At 47.0% G+C, this 22,415-nt stretch overlaps 1 protein-coding gene across 1 annotated transcript in view; it reads left to right on the top strand.

The window, feature by feature from the left end:
* Nucleotides 1-22,415, top strand: part of MYO10 (myosin X) — a 125,164-nt gene that overhangs the window by 2,965 nt on the left and 99,784 nt on the right. The window contains exon 2 of the mRNA XM_056854149.1: nucleotides 20,097-20,284. Within this exon, the coding sequence (XP_056710127.1) occupies nucleotides 20,097-20,284 (188 nt within the window). The remainder of the gene's footprint in view (nucleotides 1-20,096; nucleotides 20,285-22,415) is intronic.

The raw sequence follows: 22,415 nt of genomic DNA, 5'->3' as shown, positions 1-22,415 counted from the left end.
TCAAACAATGAAAGGAAACAAGCAGGCCTGCATTCAACTGATGTAATTTCATCTACTTTCTCATAGCGCTCCTTTTTATAACCGGGCTTGCAGAAAGCTTGCTGATGCGAAATCCTACTAATCGAAACAAAATGTTGGTTGAGGTGATATGCCTGGTGGCTCGCTTGAGAAAGTACGGCTCGTTGGAGCGGTTTGGGTATGTGAGCAGTGGGACATGAGAGCTGCAAACTTATACTAGATTGAGGGCAACACTTGTATGAAAAAAAATCACAGGTTCTGATTCTTCAGTTCAAGGAAGGAGAATGCTCACATTAAACACATGAACACATGAAGCTGCTGCCTTATACTGAATCAGACCATCAAGGTCCATCAAAGTCAGTATTGTCTACTCAGACCGGCAGCGGCTCTCCAGGGTCTCAGGCAGAGGTCTTTCACATCCCCTACTTGCCTAGTCCCTTTAACTGGCTCTCAGTGGCTTTACCACAGCCATTTTGTATTATCAGAACCAACTTAAAAAGGGTTGTGGTTAGGGTTGCCAGCTCCAGATTGGGAAATACCTAGAGATTTTTGGGACGGAGCCTGAGGAGGCCAGGGTTGGGGAGGGACATAGAGTCTAATTGCCAACGTGGCTATTTTCTCCAGGTGAACTGATCTCTATCGGCTGGAGATCAATTGTAATAGCAGGAGATCCCCAGCTACTACCTGGAGGTTGGCAACTGTAGTTGTGGTGAAACCATTCCCTGGATGCATACCTGAACAACAGAACATGAAGCGAGAGAGATAATACTTGAATGTGGCTACTGTGGCATCTGATTCCATGGGTGGGGCTAATACAATCTCAGGGAGGGGCCATAGTCAGTGGTAGAGCTTCTGTTTTGCATGCAGAAGGTCCCAGGAACAATCCCCAGCTGGGTATCCCAAGCTTTCAAGTTGTGCTGGGTATCCCAAGCTTTCAGGTACACTTTATAAAAACAAGGGTTAGAGAGATCCTTTGTCCTGTGTCGATTCATGGCAGCTGGAGTGGCTGATGGCTAAAAGGTGGAGTTACAGATGACAACGCTGGGCTGTACATTTTGCCTCTAGTGCCCTACAAATAGAAATAATATTGCCCTTCTCTTATGCTGGTCAACTCTGTGTTAGCAATGCGTGGTGTGTCAAGATTTGAGATCATAATCATCTCATTCAGCAAAGGCCAGGAGCCCTGTTTCCAATAGGGCACTGAAGTTAGAAGAAGGTGATAGAGGTCTATAAAATAGAGGTCTATAAAATTATGCATGGTTTGGAGAGAGTGGACAGGGAGAAGCTTTTCTCCTGCTCTCATAATACTAGAACGCGGGGTCATCTGCTGACGCTGGAGGGTGAGAGATTCAAAACAGATTAAAGGAAGTATTTCTTCACACAACGCATAGTTAAATTGTGGAACTCCCTGCCCAGGATGTGGTGATAGCTGCCAACATGGAAGGCTTGAAGAGGGGAGAGGACATGTTCATGGAGGATAGGGCTGTGCATGACTACTAGTCAAAATGAATACTAGTCATTCATAGGAGCATGCCTATTCTATTAGTTCTGGTGGAACGCAGGCAGGATCATGCTGCTGCAGATGTCTTGCTTGTGGGCTTCCTAGAGGCACCTCATTGGCCACTGTGTGAACAGGCTGCTGGACATGATGGATCTTGGTCTGATTCAGCATGGATTTTCTTAAGTTCTTATGAGCATGCCTATTCTATGAGGTGCTGTGGAACACTGGCAGGGTAATACTGCTGCAGTCATCTTGTTTGTGGGCTTCCTAGAGGCACCTGGTTGGCCACTGTGTGAACAGACTGCTGTACTGGCCGGACAGGCAGGCCAGGCTGCTACTGCAGCACAGTGCAGAGGGAGCTGAGGGAGGGAGTGGCAGGATGTGAGGGAAGCACAGAAGCCAAAACTTCTCCAGCTGGACGGCTGCACTAAACAGTGGCGATAGCGGGAAAGCAAAGTCCGATAAACAATCCAAAAGTCAGGCTGGGGCTGGTACTTATCAAAGGCTAAACAGCAGAGGCGTCAAACAGGCAGTCTGAGGTCAGGGTCACTGGCAAGTCAGCAGGTCGGTGTAGGAAGTCAGTCCAAGGCTGCAAGCTGGTGTGGTGTGTGGCTGATGCCGGAGTTCAGCACATTGCAGCCACTTTGCAGCTGGGTTTTGCCACACCTTAAATCTGGCCGGTTATCGGAGTGAGCTTGATCCTGCCATTACTCACTGTCATCTTCAGCTGTTGTAATGTCTTTATGCCTGAGTAATCTGGCCGAGTGCCTGCTTTCTTTTTCAAAGCTCCATGGGGCCAGTTTCTTGCTGTAACTCATCATCTGTCTCCCTCCCTCTGGCTTCCGAGGAAGGCTGGAATCCATCAAGCTGTTTAGCTGTTGAAGCCTCTACTGGCCCTTGTAAATCAGCCGACAGCTTCTCTGCCACATTTCCAGGAGTCGTGGTCGGCTGTTCCAGTTCTTCTGCTGATTCCTCTGCCTTGGTCTGGTCCAGCGTGGCTTTTGTTATGTTCTTAAACCACTCTAATCTTCAATGGCTTTTCATATTCACCCATCCCTGTTCCTGATTCTGAAGCGTCCCTTTCAGCTGTTTGTGGGAATACCCTCCCCTGAAAGAAGTGGCTGTGGGTTATTCGTTTTTGCAGTATTCTAATGAAGGAAAAACTGAGTTGGGAAATAGTCAAGTTCTAAGAACTTCCCCACTGCTTTTTATGCATTAAGATTAAGAGTGTTTTATTATTTTAAATATTACTTGTCATGTATTAGGGCTTTGAGTTCCTGAATAATACGATCAAGAATCACGATGAGAAAGGAAATTCAAAGATTCTAAATTGCCTGTGGAAATGACTTAGCTGAGAGAGGGGTTAAAAATTAAATTTAATTGACGCACATTTGGCTTCACATAAAACATTTTGCCGGTCCTCTTTTATTTGTGTTTTATACTTCTGGGAGTTCTTATTCCTGTACAGTAGGCAGGATTGTACACAAAAGGATGTACAAATGAGTTCATTTTGTAGTAACACACCGAATGAAAATCTGTATTACAGACTGGCAGTCAAGATATAGTTGTTGTTTCAGATTGGTATGTGATCTTCGGGTCCTGGTGAAGTGTTCCTTTCCTCTCTGCTCATTCTTTCTTCCGGTTTTATTTCCTTTCTAAGCACCTCCTTTCCCAGGCTTCCTTTGCTAGTCTCCTTCCCTCAGGCTCCCCTTGTTCTCCAGCTCCCATGCTGTCCCTTATATTCTCCTCAAACTGCAATAATATCCCAGACCATGAGTGGACGAACGCTTCATGTTGCTCTCCTAACTTAATGTCCCTCTCTCGTTCTTTAAATTTTTACAGGCTGCTAGCATTTAAGGTTTGATCCGTAACATGTATATTCAAAGCTTTGAACTGTCTTGGAACTTTTTGGGTGCGAGTCTAGTATAGATTGTCCTTTGCTTCAGTTTTTACAGAGGCTGTTAAATGCCTCACGGTGTGTCTCTGGTGTTGTCCTTTGTTCCGAGTTTGGCCAAATGTCTCTGGAAGCAAGGACATGGTTGTTCGCCTTTAAACTACAATTTAGGCTGGTTTTTTTTAGCACTGAGGGATATCTAGGTTTTTTTTTAAAAAAACAAAACATGGATCATATAGATCCTCATGGTAACCATTTTTTATGAGAAATTGTCATTGATCGGCATATTGTGGGCTATGATAAGAGATCTTGGGAAATCAGAGGCCTTATCTGAAATTTAAAAAGCTTATTAAAGAGATTATGTTAGGAGATCGTTTCGTGCTCGTTGTGTTTGCCCGCCTCAGTTTTTTGGAATTCCTCCCTCACGTTGCTTGCTTGCCTATACTTATTTCTTGAAAACCAACAAAAAGCACTGTGGCTAAAGAATCCACCAAGCAACAATGTACCAATGAACTAGACAATTTCAGTACAAATATATTATTGTTTCAACATGTGGCAAAAGTTATAGTGCAATTAAATAGCCGTTCTGTACATCAAGTTTCTGTATGAGAACCAATTGAAGAGTCCCTGAGTGAGGGTTCTGTGATACCAACTTAACAGTCCTTTAAAAAGGACACAGATCGAGGCTCTCCACTCCACTATGGGTTTTTCATTAGAAGACCAGGAAATAATCTTATCTAAGAGGGGCATACGATATGAGATACACGCCTCCTCGTTGGCAGGCTATTTTAAGGCTAGAATGATCCCCTGGGGCCTCAGGATGAATAAGATTCCAACCTTGTTTAGAACTAATGAGTCTTTCAAGAATAAGTGGACAGCAATATTAAATAAATGTTCTTTGAATTTGATGCTTTTACTGGTAGAATATGCTAACATAGAAGTAACTTCAACAAAAAAAGAAACGGACCAAATCAAACAAGAATTGGAGTCGGAGGTAGAAACGGGAATTAAAGAGCTTGATAGACAAATTGGATATTGAACTTAAGAACTACAGTGACAACATTCAAGCGTATAAGAATAAAAAATTCGAGAGTGACATTGAAGATTATACCAAAAGTTTAGTTTATCCATGGTTTAACACCCAGGATAGGGAACAAGCTAGAATTAACAGTGGCCCAGCAGATCCTTTCGCAAGGATGCTTCAGACAGTGAGTCCTCTAGCCTCTCTGGCTGTTCTTCCAGTAGAGAATACTTCTTAAATAAACTAATAAAATAATATATTTGTACTGAAATTGTCTCGTTCATTGCTACATTGTTGCTTGGTGGATTCTTTAGCCACAGTGCTATTTGTTGGTTTTCTAGTCTCTAGTATCAGCACGAGGTTTTTTTTATACTTATTTCTTGACAACCCCTTGTTCTTAAGACCTTTTTTTCTTGCCAGACGAAATGCTAACCCTTCTATGGTTATGCAAGGTCGATACATGAACCTACCATACTCGGAAAGGGCCTGCCTGGGTTCTTCTGGTTCTGTTGATTCTCCAGCACACGTGCTCCTGGAATGTAGTTTTTATGAGGATCTGAGACCACGATATATTATTCCTCTTCTAAAAGATTGGACTAGTAACTCTGTGTCTGAGCTAATACCCTGTTTATTAAGTGGCAGCGATTCTAAGCTTACATTGGCAATGGTAAAATTTATCTCAGTCCTTATAATCCTTAAACAATGGATTTAGAATTATGCTGCTCAAGATGTATGAATCAAGGTGCTTCTAAGGAAGAAAGGAAAGAAAAGGAACTTTCTGTATAACTTTTGATTTAGTCTGAGTTAAATGATGAAAACTTAATTTTTGAATTTTACCTGGATGATTCTGTGGAGTCTTTGAAACCAGACTGCCCTAGCCTGTGCCGAGAATGCTAACTTAGAACATAATGTGAAGCCATCCATGTCTGAAAACGGGACTGATGGTTATTTGAAATGCTTCATTTAGAGAGCAAAGCAAGATAAATGCCCGTAGTATAATGATACTGTAATTTGTACTTGAGTCGGAATCCAAAATCCAAAATTAGACGTTCCAGTGGTGTGGTGGTTCTCTGTGTAGGTTTATCATCTGGCAGAGGGTGGTGGTGGGTCACCATGTCCTGAGCACTGTTGAGATTGTCTTTCCCTAGAACTGCTTTGGCTTACGTGGACAGCAATGGAGGAAGAGCCCTTAAAACCGCATAAGTACGCTTCTGCTGCACCTAAAAGGAAGGGCATTCAAATTATGGTGTAGTAGTTGGCTCTGACTGGAACATCCTCCCACATATCGCAGACAGTCCGCTGTTTCTGGTGAAATATGAGTTGAAAGAAGGTCAAATTGGAATGAAAGGGAGCTACTTAAAAAAATGCTAAAAATGAAGCCATTAAATAAATATCTAAACTTGCACATGAATCCTCCATGAATCAGTGCCAAAAGTACCCACATTTAACACATGTAGCCTTTTAAACACAACCAAAACCTATGTGTATGTGGGAGGTTTTTTAGTTCTGTAAAGCAGCTAGATTCCTTTATGTTTTGCATGGGCCATTTATTAAGGGGTCATGTCAGTGAGGGTTTAGTCGTTGCAGCATTGAGGTGATGAGAGATTTCTTCTGCTTTTGACGAGGATGTATTCTTTTCCTAAGTGTGGCCTTAGGAAGATAGGTGGGCTATTCAGGCCTCTGAGCCTTTGTGCTCTAGACTCCTTGGAGGAAAGGGGGATAAAAATTCACTAGATAGATATGGGTCCTATTGCCCCCTTTTCATAATTATGGTAGTTTAGAAGTTACCTTCTGGGGATGGAGCACGCCATCTTTTCCAGTGCTCCCAGCTTATCTTGAATTCTTAACCATTCCAATTTTTCGCAGACTTTTCTTCTTGGCCAGACATAATGCCTTACTCCTCAATGAATTAACTGGCAGATTTTTGAAAACCCCAAGCAAACAGAGAGTCTTGTTCGTGTGGAAAGGCAAAGACAGAAACATGTACCCATTTTTTATTCAGTTGTGATTTATATTCTTCTATTAAATCTTCTTTGATTACTCCATTGATTACACACTTTCCTGTATGTTCATGTGACTACTGCTTAATCTATCTGCTGTCTGGTAATGATAAGACTGTTACTCTATCAGTACTTTTCTACTTAACAGCCGCTTCGAAGATACGCCGAAAGTTATCATCAAGCTACACTTAAATGCTCATTTGCATACAGGTGCTCTTTTTGCACCGTAACAAAAAGAAGTCACCTAAATGAACAGATTATCGGAGTGTCGTGAACGTTTGTTTATTTGTGTCATATAAGCCAAGGTAGGTTCTGCAGCAGTGAGGGGAAACATTTGCCGAGCCACACTGTAAAGAACGTGGGTTGTTCCTAGAAAGCAAACCAGAAGTTGATATGACAGCAGGCAGTGTTGGAAAGGAAATGAAAGGCTAGTTCAGGGAAGCTGAAGCATGGGACAGCTGTGGTGTCGGGGGTGGGGAGATAGAGAAAGCTAGGGAGGGAGACCATTAGGTAGCAGAAGGGTGCCAAAGTAGGGTTGCCAGGCCTCCTGCTGGGGGTGGGGAAACCTGTAAGTGACATCATGCCGCTCTAGGACTCAACAGAAACTCTATAGTTTTACTGAGTTTCTAGTGAGCCCTAGAGCAACTTAACGCCACTTCCATTTTTCCCTGGAAGTGATGTCACGGCTTGCATGACACCAATCACTCACCTCATGTTCCTACCCCCAGGGTCCTGCCAGTTGCCAGACATGGTCTCGCAGCCCAAGTGCAAAGGGAGAAGAGAAGGGGAGGTGGATGGAAGAGGCAACCTATGTAAGACGTCACTGACACCAGCAAAAAAGAGGAATGAGTCAATGGGGTACCATTCAATAGTCAAGTTAGCGAAAGGCCTCTTTAACAGCCACACTTCTGTATGTGTGCCTACTGTTTTATGGGTATGCTGCTTTTTTCATGATTTTATTTGAAAATTCGAGGCAGGAGCTCTGTTCTGATTTTCTTGCTGGATATCCCAGGAATTGCAATGGAACGGCAGTTAGTCTTGTGGCATTAGAATAATTCATTGAACAGATTTAATTTGTTTTAATTAGGTATCCATTTGCTTTGTTTCTTCATTTTTTATTCCACAACCCCCCAATACTTGATCCATATAATTAAGGCAGATATCCATATAATTTATGGATATATATCATATATCAGCAGATTTATCCATATAATTACAGCTTTATTGTCTGTCTAGCTTTATTGCCCAAAGATCCCTCGGGGAGCACATTAATGATCAATGAAACCATGAATTGTTTTCACTATTTTAGATTCTTGCCAGATGCTGGAAGATGCCTGAAATTCTCTAGAAGTTCAGGTCAGGAGGTCTTTCCTCCCCTAATCTGCTACATTTTTGTATACAAGCCAGCAGCCATGTTCTAGATTTTGGGGTTGACACAACCTTCCATGACACAGCAACCTTCCATGGCAGAGAGAGAATTCAAACATGATTTTTCCCAATCCTGTTCCAACATTCAAACTACTACACCACAGTCACTGGTTCTCAGTGGCCAAAATGTTATCTTCTATCTGCTGTTTTGAGCCCATCAAGAGAGGCGGCCCTGGTAAGAAATTTACATTTGCTCATTTTTTTGGGGTGGGTGGGGAGACAGAACAATTCCTTTTCTTTATCCCTTAAAAGCTCCTTGATCCATTGATCTTTGAGCAGCGTAATTTTAAATCTAACGTTTGAGGGATATAAGGACTGAAATAAATCTTGCCACTGATAATGTAGCCTTGGGATCCCTGTCATTTAATAAAAAAGGCATTATATCAGTCACAGAGGCATTAGATTTATATATTAAAGGGGGAAAGATATAACAGTGATCTAAGTTCCTCATAAAAGCGGCATTCCAAGAGGGCATGAGCTAATGAATCAATAGAGCCAGAAGAGCAAGGACAGGTCCTTTCTGGGTATTGTATATTCAAAATTCTGCCTTGCATAACCATAGAGGGGATAGCATTCAGTCTAGCTAAACAGAAGGCTCTAGAAAGACAAGGAGTTGTCACCTGCCTCACAGGGTGTCTGTTGTGGGTAGGGGAAGGTGATTGTAAGCCGGTTTGATTCTTCCTTAAGTAGTAGAGAAAGTCGGCATATAAAAACCAACTCTTCTTCCTCCTCCTCTTCTTCTTCTAACTAGGGTTCCTCTTTCAATCAGGGCTTGCAGCTGATTGCAGCCCCGGTAAAGGAGTTGTTTGGTCAGCATTAACATATATCCTATGTCTGATTCTGAACTGGGGCCTTGGTGTGAGAGTTGTTAAATCTGCACACTGGGGTCAGGTACAGAATAGGGGGAGGTCTGTATGAACCTGTGGTTGCCCCCCAAAACCCCCCCCCCAAAGTAAAAAAAGAAATTAAGCCGTGGGCAGAAAAACCAAGATCTTGTGATACATCACAAAATCTTGGCTGCCATTTTGAGGGAAATGAAAGGGAGGTGTGAGCTGCTACCTGAGCCAGGTAGGGGGCTGCAACATTGAGGTACTAGGAGCCCCACCTGCTCCCGTGCCACATGAACCACTCAAGAGAGAGCATGGCGCTGCAGGGGGGGGGTAGGGAAAGGTGCAGGAGTAGACACTGTAGGAACCAGGCAAGGTAGAGCTGCAGGAGGGGGGCAGGCTGGCCAGGGAAGGGTGGCCTGGAGAGCAAGGGACTGGGAGCCGGGATCCCCCCCACGCATCTTGTGGATCCCCAACTTGTTATCTCTGAATGATTTAAGGCTGGGAAGGGGAGGAACTCCTCAGTTTGAGCCTGACCTTTGATTTGCAAGCTGTGTTTGCACCAGACCCAGAATGGAGTGGGACGCTCCATATTAGTTCCATCTCCTGTTCTCCCTAATTAGGAGACGAAACTAATATGACTAGCTAAATTAACTAGTGCATTTCTAGTGCATTTTTATGTCTGATATGACTACCTAGCTAAATTAATTAGTGTTTTCGCCTTTGAAGGCAATCTCTGTGAGGCTTTTCTAATTTTAAAGACAATAATGAACGACAATGCCAGTTTCTCAGGATTTGGCCCTATAATATTGGCGAGTTCCTGTGCTCTGATTTACCCCCCCCCCCCAGTAATCAGAAACATACATAAATCTCCCTTCCTCTCCCTCTGCCAGCAGGAATAATTTTAAAGGGTGACTAGTATATACGAAAAAAAATGTTCTCGTCTTAATGCACACATTTCTGGAGATTTTGTGTGTGTGTATCTCCGACCAGTGACAGGGTGAAATGAGAGGGAAGAAACACCTTTTTCTTCTTCTTGAGCAAAATGAAATAATTTCTCTCTTTTAAGGAAGACTTTAAAACGCCCTGTGAGCCCTATGTCATACAACAAGGTCCGCAAGCTCTTCTGTGAACATAAAATATGATTATAGGGTTGGATATTCCCATAACAGAAAAAGGTTGGACTGGGTAGCAGCTTCTCGAAACGTATAATCACCCCGGCATGTTAAACTGTTGCTTTCACGAAAGACGTTTGGCCTCAAACATTTCAACTTGTAATTAGGAGAGAGAACTGGACACCGTCCCATCCGAATTAGCGTGAGACAAGTTAAAGGACAGGCCGGGCTGACCTCAGGGTTGGTAAATCAAGCTGGCTTGCATGCTTGCAGCCATTAATTAGGAGTGTCTCCTTAGCATGCGATAGACGCAGCAGCAACAGAAGCGTGCCAAGTGGGAGCGCTGCCTCGTGTGCGTCTTTTGTTCTGACTCGTGCTCAATTGGTGGCTTCCTTGGTTTGGTCTGCAAACAAAGCACAGAAGAACAGAGAGGGGCATAATAAATGGGCAGGATGTAAAGGAAGAGAGGGCAAAGCCCTGCATCAAATAGCCAGTGCTGCGAGACTGTGTATTTTATCCAACTGGTAGCTAAAAATGGAGCCTGCATGTTCAAAGGCAGTATGCCTGGTTACTAGGTGCCTGAAAGCAAATGGGGCATGGTTATACCCTTTTGGTTTTGTTTCTGAGTCTCCCGGAAATATCTGGTTGACTGCTAGTGGAGGCAGAGGCTAAAAACTATTCCACCTTGGGCCATTTGCTTACTCTCAACCTAATCTACCTCACAGGGTTGCTGTGACGGTAAAATGGAAGAGGGCTGACCAGTATATGCCTCGGAAGCTCCTTGAAGGAAGGATAGGATAAATATGCACCAAGTCCAACTGTTCACCCCATGTTTTGGAGATGGTAGCCCAATTTTTAAAGATTGCTATGGAACGCTGCAAATCAGTTAAATAGAGGGATGTATTAACTCATAACACTATTTTATGTGCCTTTTAACCATTTTGTAAGGTTATGTCTCAAATATTTATATTTTTACATGCTACCATATGTATAGTATGCACTAAGTAGCTCGTTATAGATCCATCTCATCTTTCCTATTTTGTATTGTGTGTGTGTGTGTTAAGTGCCATCAAGTTGCTTCTGACTCACGGCGACCCTATGAATCAATGTCGTCCAAAACGTCCGATCCTTAACAGCCTTGCTCAGATCTTGCAAACTGAGGGCGTCGCTTCCTTTATAGAGTCAACCCATCTCATGTTGGGTCTTTCTTGTTTCCTGCTGCCCTCAACTTTTCCTAGAATGATTGTCTTTTCCAGTGACTCTGGTCTTCTCATGTTGTGGCCAAAGTACGACAGCCTCAGTTTAGTCGTGTGTGTGTGTATGTGTGTGTGTGTATAAAAATAACAGTGAATACACCCCCCCACCCAGTATTACAAATAGGGTTGCCAGGTAACTGGCAACTAATGAGAGCTTTTGGAAGGTGAGTACAGGGGCGGCAATCTGCGTTCCCCGCATGATGACGTCACTTTCGGCATGGTGCGGAAGTGCTGGCATTGCACTGCGGGGTGTGTGTGGGTGTGATGATGATGCTCTAGCACTTGCCCCAAAAATCTATGGTTTCCGCAGAGTTTGGGGCAGAGTGATAGAGCATCCTCCCCGTGTGATGCCAGTGCTTCTGCATCTCATGGGGACGCTGATCGCTCCCCCCCTTCACCCGGCCTTCTTCTGCCCACTGAACAGCTGAGTGGCAGGAAGTGCCAGAAGATTCCCGCCATTGGTGGGCAACTGGGAACCCCAAATTACAACACTTTTGAAACTCTACTGAGTTTCAAAATTAGTTTGCTACAGGCAGGGGGGGGGGACAGGTAGAGCTGCTCTTCCAGAAGTACTAGTTCAAAGACTTTGTGGGTGCTTAGAACTAGTTACAGGTTTCCTGGAATCCAGACCCAAATGCTGGTTTGGGATAATTTCGAGGCCTGGAATTTGTATGCCAAAATTTGGCAGTTATCTGAGACATTTCACACAAGGGCGTCTTCAGCTGTTCTGGCACATGCAGCAGGCGCCACCTTTGAGCGTGTCTGTTTGTTCAAAAGAGAAGCCCTGAAGACTTCGCAAAGTGAGGAAAGTTCGAAGGTTATATGCAGGAGGATCTTCCAAATAGCTCCAGGCAGAGAACAGGGAGTAACTTCTTTTTTTTCATGCTCAGCAAACCGTTTTATTAAACGGCTTGGTAGGTTTTATAGGTTGTCTGCAAGCTTGCTTTTTTCTGGTTTGTCGTATTTTGTGGTGTGTGTGTGTGTGTGTGTGTGTGTGTGTGTGTGTGTGTAACAATGAAGGCAAAATACATTCCTGATTTAGCATGCATCATGTTGCCAGTGGTTGTAAAATGGGACCATCTATCTAGTTGACTTGCTTGCAGGATGACCGGGTTGATAGGTAGGGTTGCCAACCTCCAGGTGGTAGACAAAACTAACAGTAAAGGGCTCATTTTTAATATTGGCTGAAGAAGCCACTATTGTTGTGGTGAAAGCATGATTGTTAGTCCGGAAAACGCTCCCATGCTGTCCTATTTTATTGGATGAGATTCCAGGCTGTTATATTCCATTGACATAAGAAGACACCTGTGAAGAAAGTATATGATTAGAACATTAGCCAACAAGGCTGAAATGTTAAATCTTGTAAAAAAAAGTTGTAGATACGTACCTTTAAGAAGATTCTGTTCATGTATGTCTCCACAGGGGCAATTCTGGGCTTGGGGGTACGGTGTGGAGTTGAAACAGTGCTTTTTTTCTGATGGTGGTGGTGGTGTTTCTTGCCTTGGCCCTGTCACTTCTTGCTGTGCAGGATGCCTGGTTTCATGTTGGCCATCAGTTGGGAGTATATTTGGGATGGTTGAACAGTGTTGACTGGATGTTTTTGTTTGCGGTCTGGTGATTTTTCTGGTTTATTTTTGTAGACTGTGGGTTTTTTTGCTTTTTGGGTTCCCTTTTCAGCTTTTGCTGGAGATTGGATTCTGGGGTGCGGAAGAAAGGGAAATATTAGAAAGCTTGCTATAAATGTAAAATTTGGTTTTTGGAAATTGGAAGGAAAGACAATTTTGATGGAAAGAAAACCTTAAACAGTTTTCAAACAGTAAAATTGTTCTGTCAACCTTCTTTCCTCTGTCTACTTATCAAAATCTCCCTTCCTCTTGTTATGGCTGTGGTTTTCTCCTCTCTTGTCCCCCGCCCTTTCATTTCCCTCTGCAACATTTTGTATATAATGCACTATTTTTAGGCTTGGATTGGCATTAATAATAATAATGATAATAATAATGTGTTAGTAGTATCCATGATTAGTATTCATTTGGACTAGTAGCCATGGATAGTCCTCTCCTCCATGAACACTCCCCTCTTAAAGCCTTTAAAGTTGGCGACCATCACCACATCCTGGGGCAGAGAGTTCCACAATTTAAAGGTTTATACATGTCGATTATTCTCCCTGAGGTGAAGGGCATCTTGGAAAGAGACGGGTGATTCCGTTCCTGGAGGATAGATAGGCAGGAAGTACAGAGTTTTTCGCCTCACTTCCTGTCCTGTGACCGGAATCGCCCCTTTGTTTTCACTTTCCTTCCTGCCTCGTTTAGGTAGGCAGCGTCTCTGGTTGCTCCGGCGCAACCAGCACCATTTTGGGGACTTTTCAAGTCCAGGCTTTCTTTTTCCAGTCCTTTTTTATTTTTTCTTTCGTCGCCTCCGCACATCCCGGTCTCCCCAAGCCCGAGGATATCGACGCAGCCCGGCCCCAGTGCAGACGGCTTCCTCCGGCCGGAGGACCACGTGGACGGTCTCCTGCAGAAAACCAGGCAGGGAACCTCGGCAGCCCAGGCTCCTGCGGAGGCGGTCGAGCCGGGCAGCAGCAAGACGGCCAGCAAGTCTACCGCGGAGGCGGCACAACCCCCTGACGGCAGCGACCGGCTCCCCGCGGCTGCGTAGGAGTCCGGTGGCAGCATGGTGACCAGAGGGCGCCCTGCGGAGGCAGAGGCTCCCGGACCCTCCAAGAGGAACGGAAAGCGGGCGCACAAGGTGCCAATGATGGGGACCAACTCCTCCACGGAGACCAGCAGGCGCAAGCAAAAGCGCACAGATAAGGGGGAGAAGCCATGCCAGCACAGCCCGCAGGCGCCCAAGGTCCGCTCGGCTCGATCAGCCGGCGAGAACCATGAAAGGGGATGGCCCTCACCAGACCAGCTGTGTTATGAGTCGACACCTCGCGAGGAGACCACCTCAGGCTGCGCTTCCAGCAGGAGCCCTCGTCAGGACCTGCGACAACTGGGTGAGCCACAGGGGCCCCATCTATCGGAGGGGGGGCAGAGGGCAGAAGGCCTCATGGCTCTCATGAGGCAGGTTCTCAGGGAAGAGTTCCCCTTCCTCCAAGCAGCCTCCCGCAACTCCCGCAGCCGGGATTCCAAGGCTTCCCAACGCGAGTCTTCCCCAGAGCCAGAGGGTCCCGGGAACGAGAACCTTGCCCACCGCCCCACTGCAACCCCACCCCCCTGGCCCACCAAGGCCACAAGAAAGGCCTGGCCTCCCCGAAGCTCCAGTCACAGGGAGGAATCCCCTGACCCCTCAGGAGAGTCAGACCCGGAGGAAAGGGAGGAGGGTGAGCTCTCCCACGAGGAAGAGACCCGAACCCCCACTGAGCACCATTCCAGGCTTTTTGCCGGAGAGGACTTCCAACACCTCCTCTCTAAGGCGATCATGGCCCTGGACCTTACCGACACTGGGCCACCTGCAGAGAACAGGGCCCACTCTCGCCCCAGGGGGCCCCAAGACCTTTTCCCCCGGTCACAGCCGTCCTCCAGGTCCGTCCCATTCCCCGAATTTTTTGAGGACATGCTCAAGCGAGAATGGGAAAAACCAACCTCGCACAAGCAGCTGCCAAGAAACGTAAGAGGGCTATACAATCTGGCTCCCCACGCCATGGACATGCTCAAGCCCCCACTAGTGGATGCGCCGGTGGGGGCCCTTCACTCCTCAGGGCTCCTATCTGAAGACGGCATGGGCTCCCTGAAAGATCCACTAAACAGGCAGGTTGACCAGACCGCCAAGAAGGCCCATGAGACCCTCATCATGGCCATACAAACTTCGGCCACTGCATCCCTCATCGCCAGAGCAGCCATAGTCTGGGCTAGGAAGCTGGCCACGTTCATCCCCGCCGAGGACAAGCAGGCGACAGAGGGCATGAACAGAGTGCAGAGTGCAATTACCTTCCTGGCAGACGCCACCCTGGACTCCCTGATGCTCAGTGCCAGAGCAGCGGCGGCCAACACCATCACCAGGCGGGCACTGTGGATACGCCCCTGGGGTGCAGACTTCTCCTCTAAGGCAATGCTTCTGGCCTACCCCTGCCAAGGAGGTCTTCTCTTCGGTGACAAACTGGACCAGATCCTCGTCGAGACGAAGGATAAAAAGAAAGCACTCCCACTCAACTTCAGGAAGGACAACAGATGTCTACCATCTTCTTCTTACCCATCCTTTCGGTCCTTTCACTCCCTGTCCCGGCCAAGACCCGAGGCCGGACGTCCAGCGAGGTCAAGCTCCCGAGGCGCACCCAAAGGGGGCGGTAGGCCCAACAGAGGGTTCCAGAATTACAGAGGCAACAGGGCGGGTCGCTTCAACAAACCCAAAAGACAGTGACTGCAAGCACGCCCCAGTGGGGGGGAAGGCTCAGCCTATTCAGCCACCAGTGGGCTCAGACCTCCCCCGACCGCTGGATGGAGCAGATAATCCACAGGGGTTATCTTATCGACTTCCGCTACCTCCCTCCCGATCGGTTCCTTTGGTCACCAAAGTCGTCCAACCACAACAAGCACACGAGGACCTGGACGGCCATCAATCACCTGCTACGCATTGTGGCTATTGAAACCGTACCAGCGTCAGAGAGATCCTCCGGGGTCTATTCCATCTTTTTTACTGTTCCCAAAAGGAACGGAGACTGGCGAGCCATTCTGTATCTGAAACACGTGAACAGGTTCATCCGGGCCAAACGCTTGTGAATGGAGATGCTTCGATCCATCGTGGAGGCTCTCCGTCCAGACGAATTCATGCCCTCCATAGACCTGACTGAAGCGTATCTGCACATCCCCATAGGCGATGCCCACCGCCGCTTCCAGCGCTTCACCTACATGGACCGCCATTTCCAATTCAAGGCGCTCCCTTTCGGCCTGTCCTCTGCTCCCAGGATCTTCACCAAGTAGCCATGCTCCAGAAGGAGGGGATACACTTGTACCCCTACCTGGACGACCTGCTCATCGCCGCGCCTTCAAAGCACCTAGCCGAACAGCACACCCAGAGAGTTGTGCAAGCCCTAGAAAACCTCGGCTTCCTCATCAACTTCGACAAAAGCCACATGTCTCCGACTCGACGCCTACAACACCTGGGGGTAATTATAGACACCACTTGCAACACCCTCTTCTTCCCGAAGGACAAGGCTGTCAGGATAGCCTCCCGGGCCCGGGGGGCATTTTCCTCAAAAACCACCGGACTTTCCTCGCTGGCCCGTCTACAGGGTCACATGATAGCATGCATAGATGCTGTCACCTGGGCTCGCTTCCACGCTCATCCTCTCCAAAGTTCCTCAAGCCATACCAACAGCACATCCTGAGGAAGAGGAACATACGCCTGACACTGCCCCCAGAGGTAAAACGCAGTCTTCGCTGGTGGCTAGACCCCTCCAACCTGCAACAGGGTCATCAGTACTGGCACCAGACGACCCTACAGATCTTCACCGACGCCTGCCTAGAGGGGTGGGGCGCCATGGTGGGACACCAGATGGCACAGGGCACCTGGACAGAGAAGGAGCGATCCCTTCACACCAATCAGCTTGAGCTCCGAGCCATCTACCACGCCCTCCACTCCTTCCGTCAGACACTAACCTCACACCACATCCTCGTCCGAACGGACAACGTGGCCGCAAAGGCTCACCTAAACAAACAGGGTGGGTCCAGGTCATCAGCCCTTCACTTGGAAGCCAGCCGGATACTAAGATGGGCAGAGAGGCACCTTCGGTCCATCAGGGCAGAACACATCAGGGGAGAGCTGAACACTCAAGCAGACTGGCTCAGCAGGACAAAGATAGAAGAGGGGGAGTGGCCACTGCATCCCCGGGTATTCCACGCACTCTCCACCCGCTTCGGTCGACCGACAGTAGACCTTTTCGCATCTCCGGCAAACAACCAACTATCCCGATTCTTCTTGCGGTACTCACATCCTCAGGCGGAACAGACGGATACCCTATTGGCCCCCTGGCCACGGGGTCTACTCTACGCCTTTCCTCCGCTTCCAGTCATCCCGAAGGCCCTGATGAAGCTACGCTAGGAGATGGCGACCGTCTTGTTCGTGGCTCCAGACTGGCCCCGCAGGCCCTGGTACCCCTCCCTGCGGGAACTGTCCATCCAGACGCCATGGAGGATACCAGTATCCAAGGATCTATGGCAGCAGGGGCCACTTCAGCATCCGGATCCAGAGTGGTTCTGCTTGACCGTGTGGGTATTGAGAGGCAAAGGCTCCTCGGACTAGGATATACCCTGGAAGTGGTCAACACAATGTTGGCGGCTAGACGTCCTTCCACTCAGCGCATCTACAACTCCGCATGGAAGGCGTTTGTACGCTGGTGCAGGCGGAAGGGAGCTGATCTGCTGGAACCACGCACAGCCACGCTCCTGGCTTTCCTGCAGGAGGGAGCACATCAGGGACTGCGACCATCCACCTTGCGTAAGCAGATAGCGGCCATCTCCACCGTAGTTCCTCACCTCGGAACCTACGCTACCTCCAGGCACCCGCATGTCGGCACCTTCCTGAAAGGCCTGTCACTTCTCTCGCCTCCGGTTGTCCACAAATTCCCAACCTGGCATCTGCACGTGGTCCTCACCACACTTACCAAACCGCCTTTCGAGCCTCTTACAGAAGCGCCCTTACAGGCCCTTCTCAGAAAGACGCTTTTCCTCACTACTGTGACTTCGGCCCGCTGGGTCTCCGAGCTCGCCGCCCTGTCCTCCTGTCCAGGACTCTGCGTGTTCCACAAAGACAAGGTGGTCCTCAGACCGGATCCCACCTTCATCCCAAAAGTCAACACGGTTTTCCACAGGGAACAAGAGATTCATCTTCTCTCCTTTGCACCTCAACCGCGACATCCCCGGGAACAGGAATGGCACACCCTCGACCTGTGGAAAGTCTTGCACATTTACATTTCTCGTACTGCAACTTTCTGACAGTCTGACGCTCTGTTCATCTCGGTAACCGCTCCCAACAAGGGAAGACAACTCTCCAAGCCTGCCCTCAGCAGGACGCTGCGCAAGTGCATCGAAGAAGCCTACAGACTCAGCGACAGACCTGTTCCACTTGGCATCACTGCACACTCAATCCGCAGCACAGCCACCTCAGCGGCCTTTGACAACAGAGCATCCGTCGAGGAGATCTGCAAGGCAGCCACCTGGTCCTCAGTGTCCACCTTCGTGCGTCACTACCGCCTCAACCAGTTTTCCTCGGCAGACGCCGCCTTTGGACAACGGGTGCTTCAGCATGTCCTTGCAGTGGATGACACCCACCCTTGACGGAGTAGCTCTTGGACATCCCGTCTCTTTCCAAGATGCCCTTCACCTCAGGGAGAACGGGACCTTGATTACTCACCGAGAAGGTTCCTTCTCCTCTGAGGTACGAAGGGCATCTTGGCCCCACCCTGGGGCAGAGTCTGGAGCACCTTACTTTTTGTTATTCGTTGTTCAGGGTCGAGGTGAGGGGGAGAGAGCCGTTCTCCCACATAACCTCGCATAACGTCACACGTAGGATATGTAAAATAATAATAATAATAATAATAATAATAATAAATAAAGTAAGATAAAACAAAATAAAATGAAAATAAAAATAACAACGCATTTATTCCTTATTGTTATACCTGTTAGTGGACCCAAGTTCAGTGTAACCCAAGTTACCCCATGGTAATCCTCATTAAACTAACCACAACTGAGGGTTCGGTCCGCGTCGTCTCTTCTATTTACCTTACAGATTACTGTCCAGCTCTGGAAGTCTCATGTGAAAACAAAGGGGCGATTCCGGTCACAGGACAGGAAGTGAGGCGAAAAACTCTGTACTTCCTGCCTATCTATCCTCCAGGAACGGAATCACCCGTCTCTTTCCAAGATGCCCTTCGTACCTCAGAGGAGAAGGAACCTTCTCGGTGAGAAATCAAGGTCCCATTTCCATCAGATTTTGGGATGGCCAATGGGCTCACAGGCTTGCTGGGATTGAGTGGAGGCTCCAGTGGTATGAATGGGTGCCTCTGTGCAGAAGCTCTTGAGATATATAGAATTGCAATGGCTCAGAAGAAGGTTGCTGTTGTACAAATCCGGGTGGTCGGGTGTGTAGCTACTATGAAGAAGTGCATGGTTCCTATGAACGACACCATGTTATCCAGATAAGGTCATGAATCCTTGGGGGGGGGAGGGAGGGAGAGGGAAAGGGAGGGAGAGGGGCTGGATCTTAGGAGTTGCTTTTCTGTGTGGTTGCTACACTTCCATGCTTTTTGTGCAGAAGTGTTACTCCACACAGTATTATTGAAGAATTAAACTCTGAATCAAAAATAAGGCAGAGGTTATGCTTTACCTGTGTCAGTAAAGGACAAGAAAATGTTCATGTGTCATGTCCTACTAACTGGGTGACTTAAGTACAAATGCTTAAGTTGGAAAGATTCCATCTTCCGTTTGGACGTTTATTTTTGGAGGGGGAGGAGTTAAAAAGTATTGTCCTGAGCTCCAAGCAGCTTCCAAGTATTTAAAAACAGTAACATCATTTATAAAAAATAACCCCTATGTGAGCTCTGTGTACACAATTCAACTTCACAAGTGGTACGCACAGCACAAAATCAAAAGCATCTTAAAGGACGCAGGTGGAGAGGAGGGATTAACCCCCTGGAAACCTTCTCTAAGAATGAGTGAAGTAACAGTTCCTTCTTGAGTTCTATATAGTCCCTGGGCACAGCCTACCAAGATGTTATTCAGTAAAATCTTTATTGAAACAAACGGAAGGAATCGAATGTGGCCATGATCTGCTGGAGTACTGCACGTGCAGCAGAATTTCCTGGTGGATTGTGCCTTAAATCTTGATGTACAATTTGTAGTCGTAGCTGGTGAAATACTGCGCAGACCATTTCCTTTGAAGGCCAAGGCGAACCATCCCACTTCTGTGTTTTCCTCGGATGTCTCAGCGCTGGATCGTACTTTGCCCTGGGCCTCCTCAAGTGTATTCCTACCAACTCAATGCCTTTTCATTGTGTGTATAAAGTCCTTAAACCCCCTGTTTATCTTTTTTTTCCCCCAGACTTATATTGGCTCCATCGTTGCCTCAGTCAACCCCTACAAAATCATTCCTGGCCTGTATGACCGCACCAGCGTGGAGCTATACAGCCGGCACCACCTGGGAGAGATTCCGCCTCATATTTTTGCCGTGGCAAATGAATGCTATCGCTGCCTTTGGAAGCGTCATGACAACCAGTGTGTTCTCATCAGGTACCCAACTAGAGTTTTTAATTACTCCTGTTCCTGAACTTTGTGTTTTTGAAAAGGGAGGCAAACCCTGCCAGTGTTTGAAAGCGGGGAGGAGGGAGGCTCTCGGATTCTTTCCCCCATAGCCCCATTAATCACAAGCTTGGAGGAAACGTAGCCTCGCAGCATGATCCTGAACGCTCCTCGAATGACGCAGCTGCCTCTGCCGATGGATGTCCTGTGGTCATTTACTAAAAAATCTATCTATCTATCTATCTATCTATCTATCTATCTATCTATCTATCTATCTATCTATCTATCTATCTATCTATCTATCTATCTATCTATCTATCTATCTATCTATCTATCTATCTTGTACTTCACACACTTCGGCTCTTGCCTCTTCTCTTAGATCCTCGTGCTGTCTTCACTTCCCTACTGGGCTGTGTCTTGCTGCGCAGAGGATTAATTTGTCACCACTGATTCTTAAATAAGCACATCCAACAACACACCCCTAAAAAAAAAGAAAAAGAGTTTTAGGAAGCCTGTAAATAGCCAGACAACAGTAATGACAACTCCTTGAAGGGGGTTAGTTGGTTTAATCTGCTTAATTGAACTTTCTTGTTTTCTCTATTGTTTAGCCCAACTGTGCGTTGGTTTAATGAGGATCAAATAGTTTCCTTGGCCTTGATGTTCATTGGTATTCCTAGCAGTGCCACTGCAGTAACTTTATTTATGGGGATTGGCGTGAATGTTGCTCTGCACGCTTTCCCTGTGCCTTTTTGTCCCGTGCAAATGACATTGGTGCCTTTATAGTTCCAGCCCAGACAAGCCTGACGGGGAATTAAATGCTGTCCTTAATCATTTTTGTGAACACTGCATTATAATTAGCAAAGTGCCAGAAAAAGTGTTTCTGCTGAGAAAACCTGCAGTTCAGAAGCCAAATTTGCCCATGGTGATGATCCCTGTTTGGAATTCAATTCTGAATAGGAATTCAGAAGGGGGAATCAGTGTTTTTAATGAAAGACCACAAGAAAGCTGTCCCTAAGCTGGGATCATTTTAAACTGCTAGTACATAATCTGTGTGTGTGATTAGTCCCTCGTGAAAAAGAACTCCCTGCATACAGAGTAGCCGTTCAAGAAGAAGGCTGGCCTGGAGCCTTTCTGTTTGGCATCTTGATTTTCTGTGTGTAAAGATGACAGTCTAGGGGATCAACAGTCAGTCATCATGCAGTTTCTCATGCGAATTCTCTGAAAGAATGCAGCCTCATGAAATGCTGTGCTATATGACTGTATTTCATGCTAAGGCAGGCTCTTAATACGAAAACTGGGTACTGATTGTATGACCCCTCATGCATATATTTCCCTGTAAGTACATGAGCTTGGAAGGTGGAGTGGTCCTGATATCGTTAAAACTTTTATGCGTCTTTTCATGTATCATTCTCAGGCTTTGGGAGGAATCATATTCTTTGGGTAGAAATGCCAGTCTGGATCCATCTATTATCAATCCAATTCATCAAAATATTATGTACTACTCTACTAGTGTCCATAATCTCCCTCAGTGGTTTAGGATCCCTGCTGGGAACAGATCTCCCTTTTCCAGGAATGACTGTAGCTAGCGTATCAACCAAAGCTGATAAAAAGCGAATACTTGGCACAGAGGAGACCAGTGCCTCCAACTGTAGGTAGGAATCTCAAGCTACGAGCCTGCTCTTCTGGGAGAATGTGGTCTACTCCAGGACAGGTGGACTCCATAATGCTAGGAATACCAATGAGCCAGTGTGGTGTGAGAGCCAGCGTGGTGTAGTGGTTAAGAGCGGTGGTTAAGAGCAGTGAATTCTAATATAGAGAACCGAGTTTGATTCCCCACTCCTCCACATGAGCGGTGGAGGCTAATCTGGTGAACTGGGTTGGTTTCCCCACTCCTACACAGCTGGGTGACCTTGGGCTTGTCACAGCTCCCTTAGCCCCACCTACCTCACAGGGAATCTGTTGTGGGGAGGGGAAGGGAAGGTGATTGTAAGCCGGTTTGAGTCTTCCTTAAGTGGTACAGAAAGTCGGCATATAAAAACTAACAGCACCTCAGTCTTGTCCGGACTGTGCTTCAATTTATGCACCCTCATCCATCCATCATTACCGTCTCTTTACAAACTCT

The sequence above is a fragment of the Euleptes europaea genome, chromosome 8 (assembly GCF_029931775.1).
Source record: "Euleptes europaea isolate rEulEur1 chromosome 8, rEulEur1.hap1, whole genome shotgun sequence".
Lineage (NCBI taxonomy): Eukaryota > Metazoa > Chordata > Lepidosauria > Squamata > Sphaerodactylidae > Euleptes > Euleptes europaea.
This window is presented reverse-complemented; position numbering and strand designations above follow the sequence as displayed.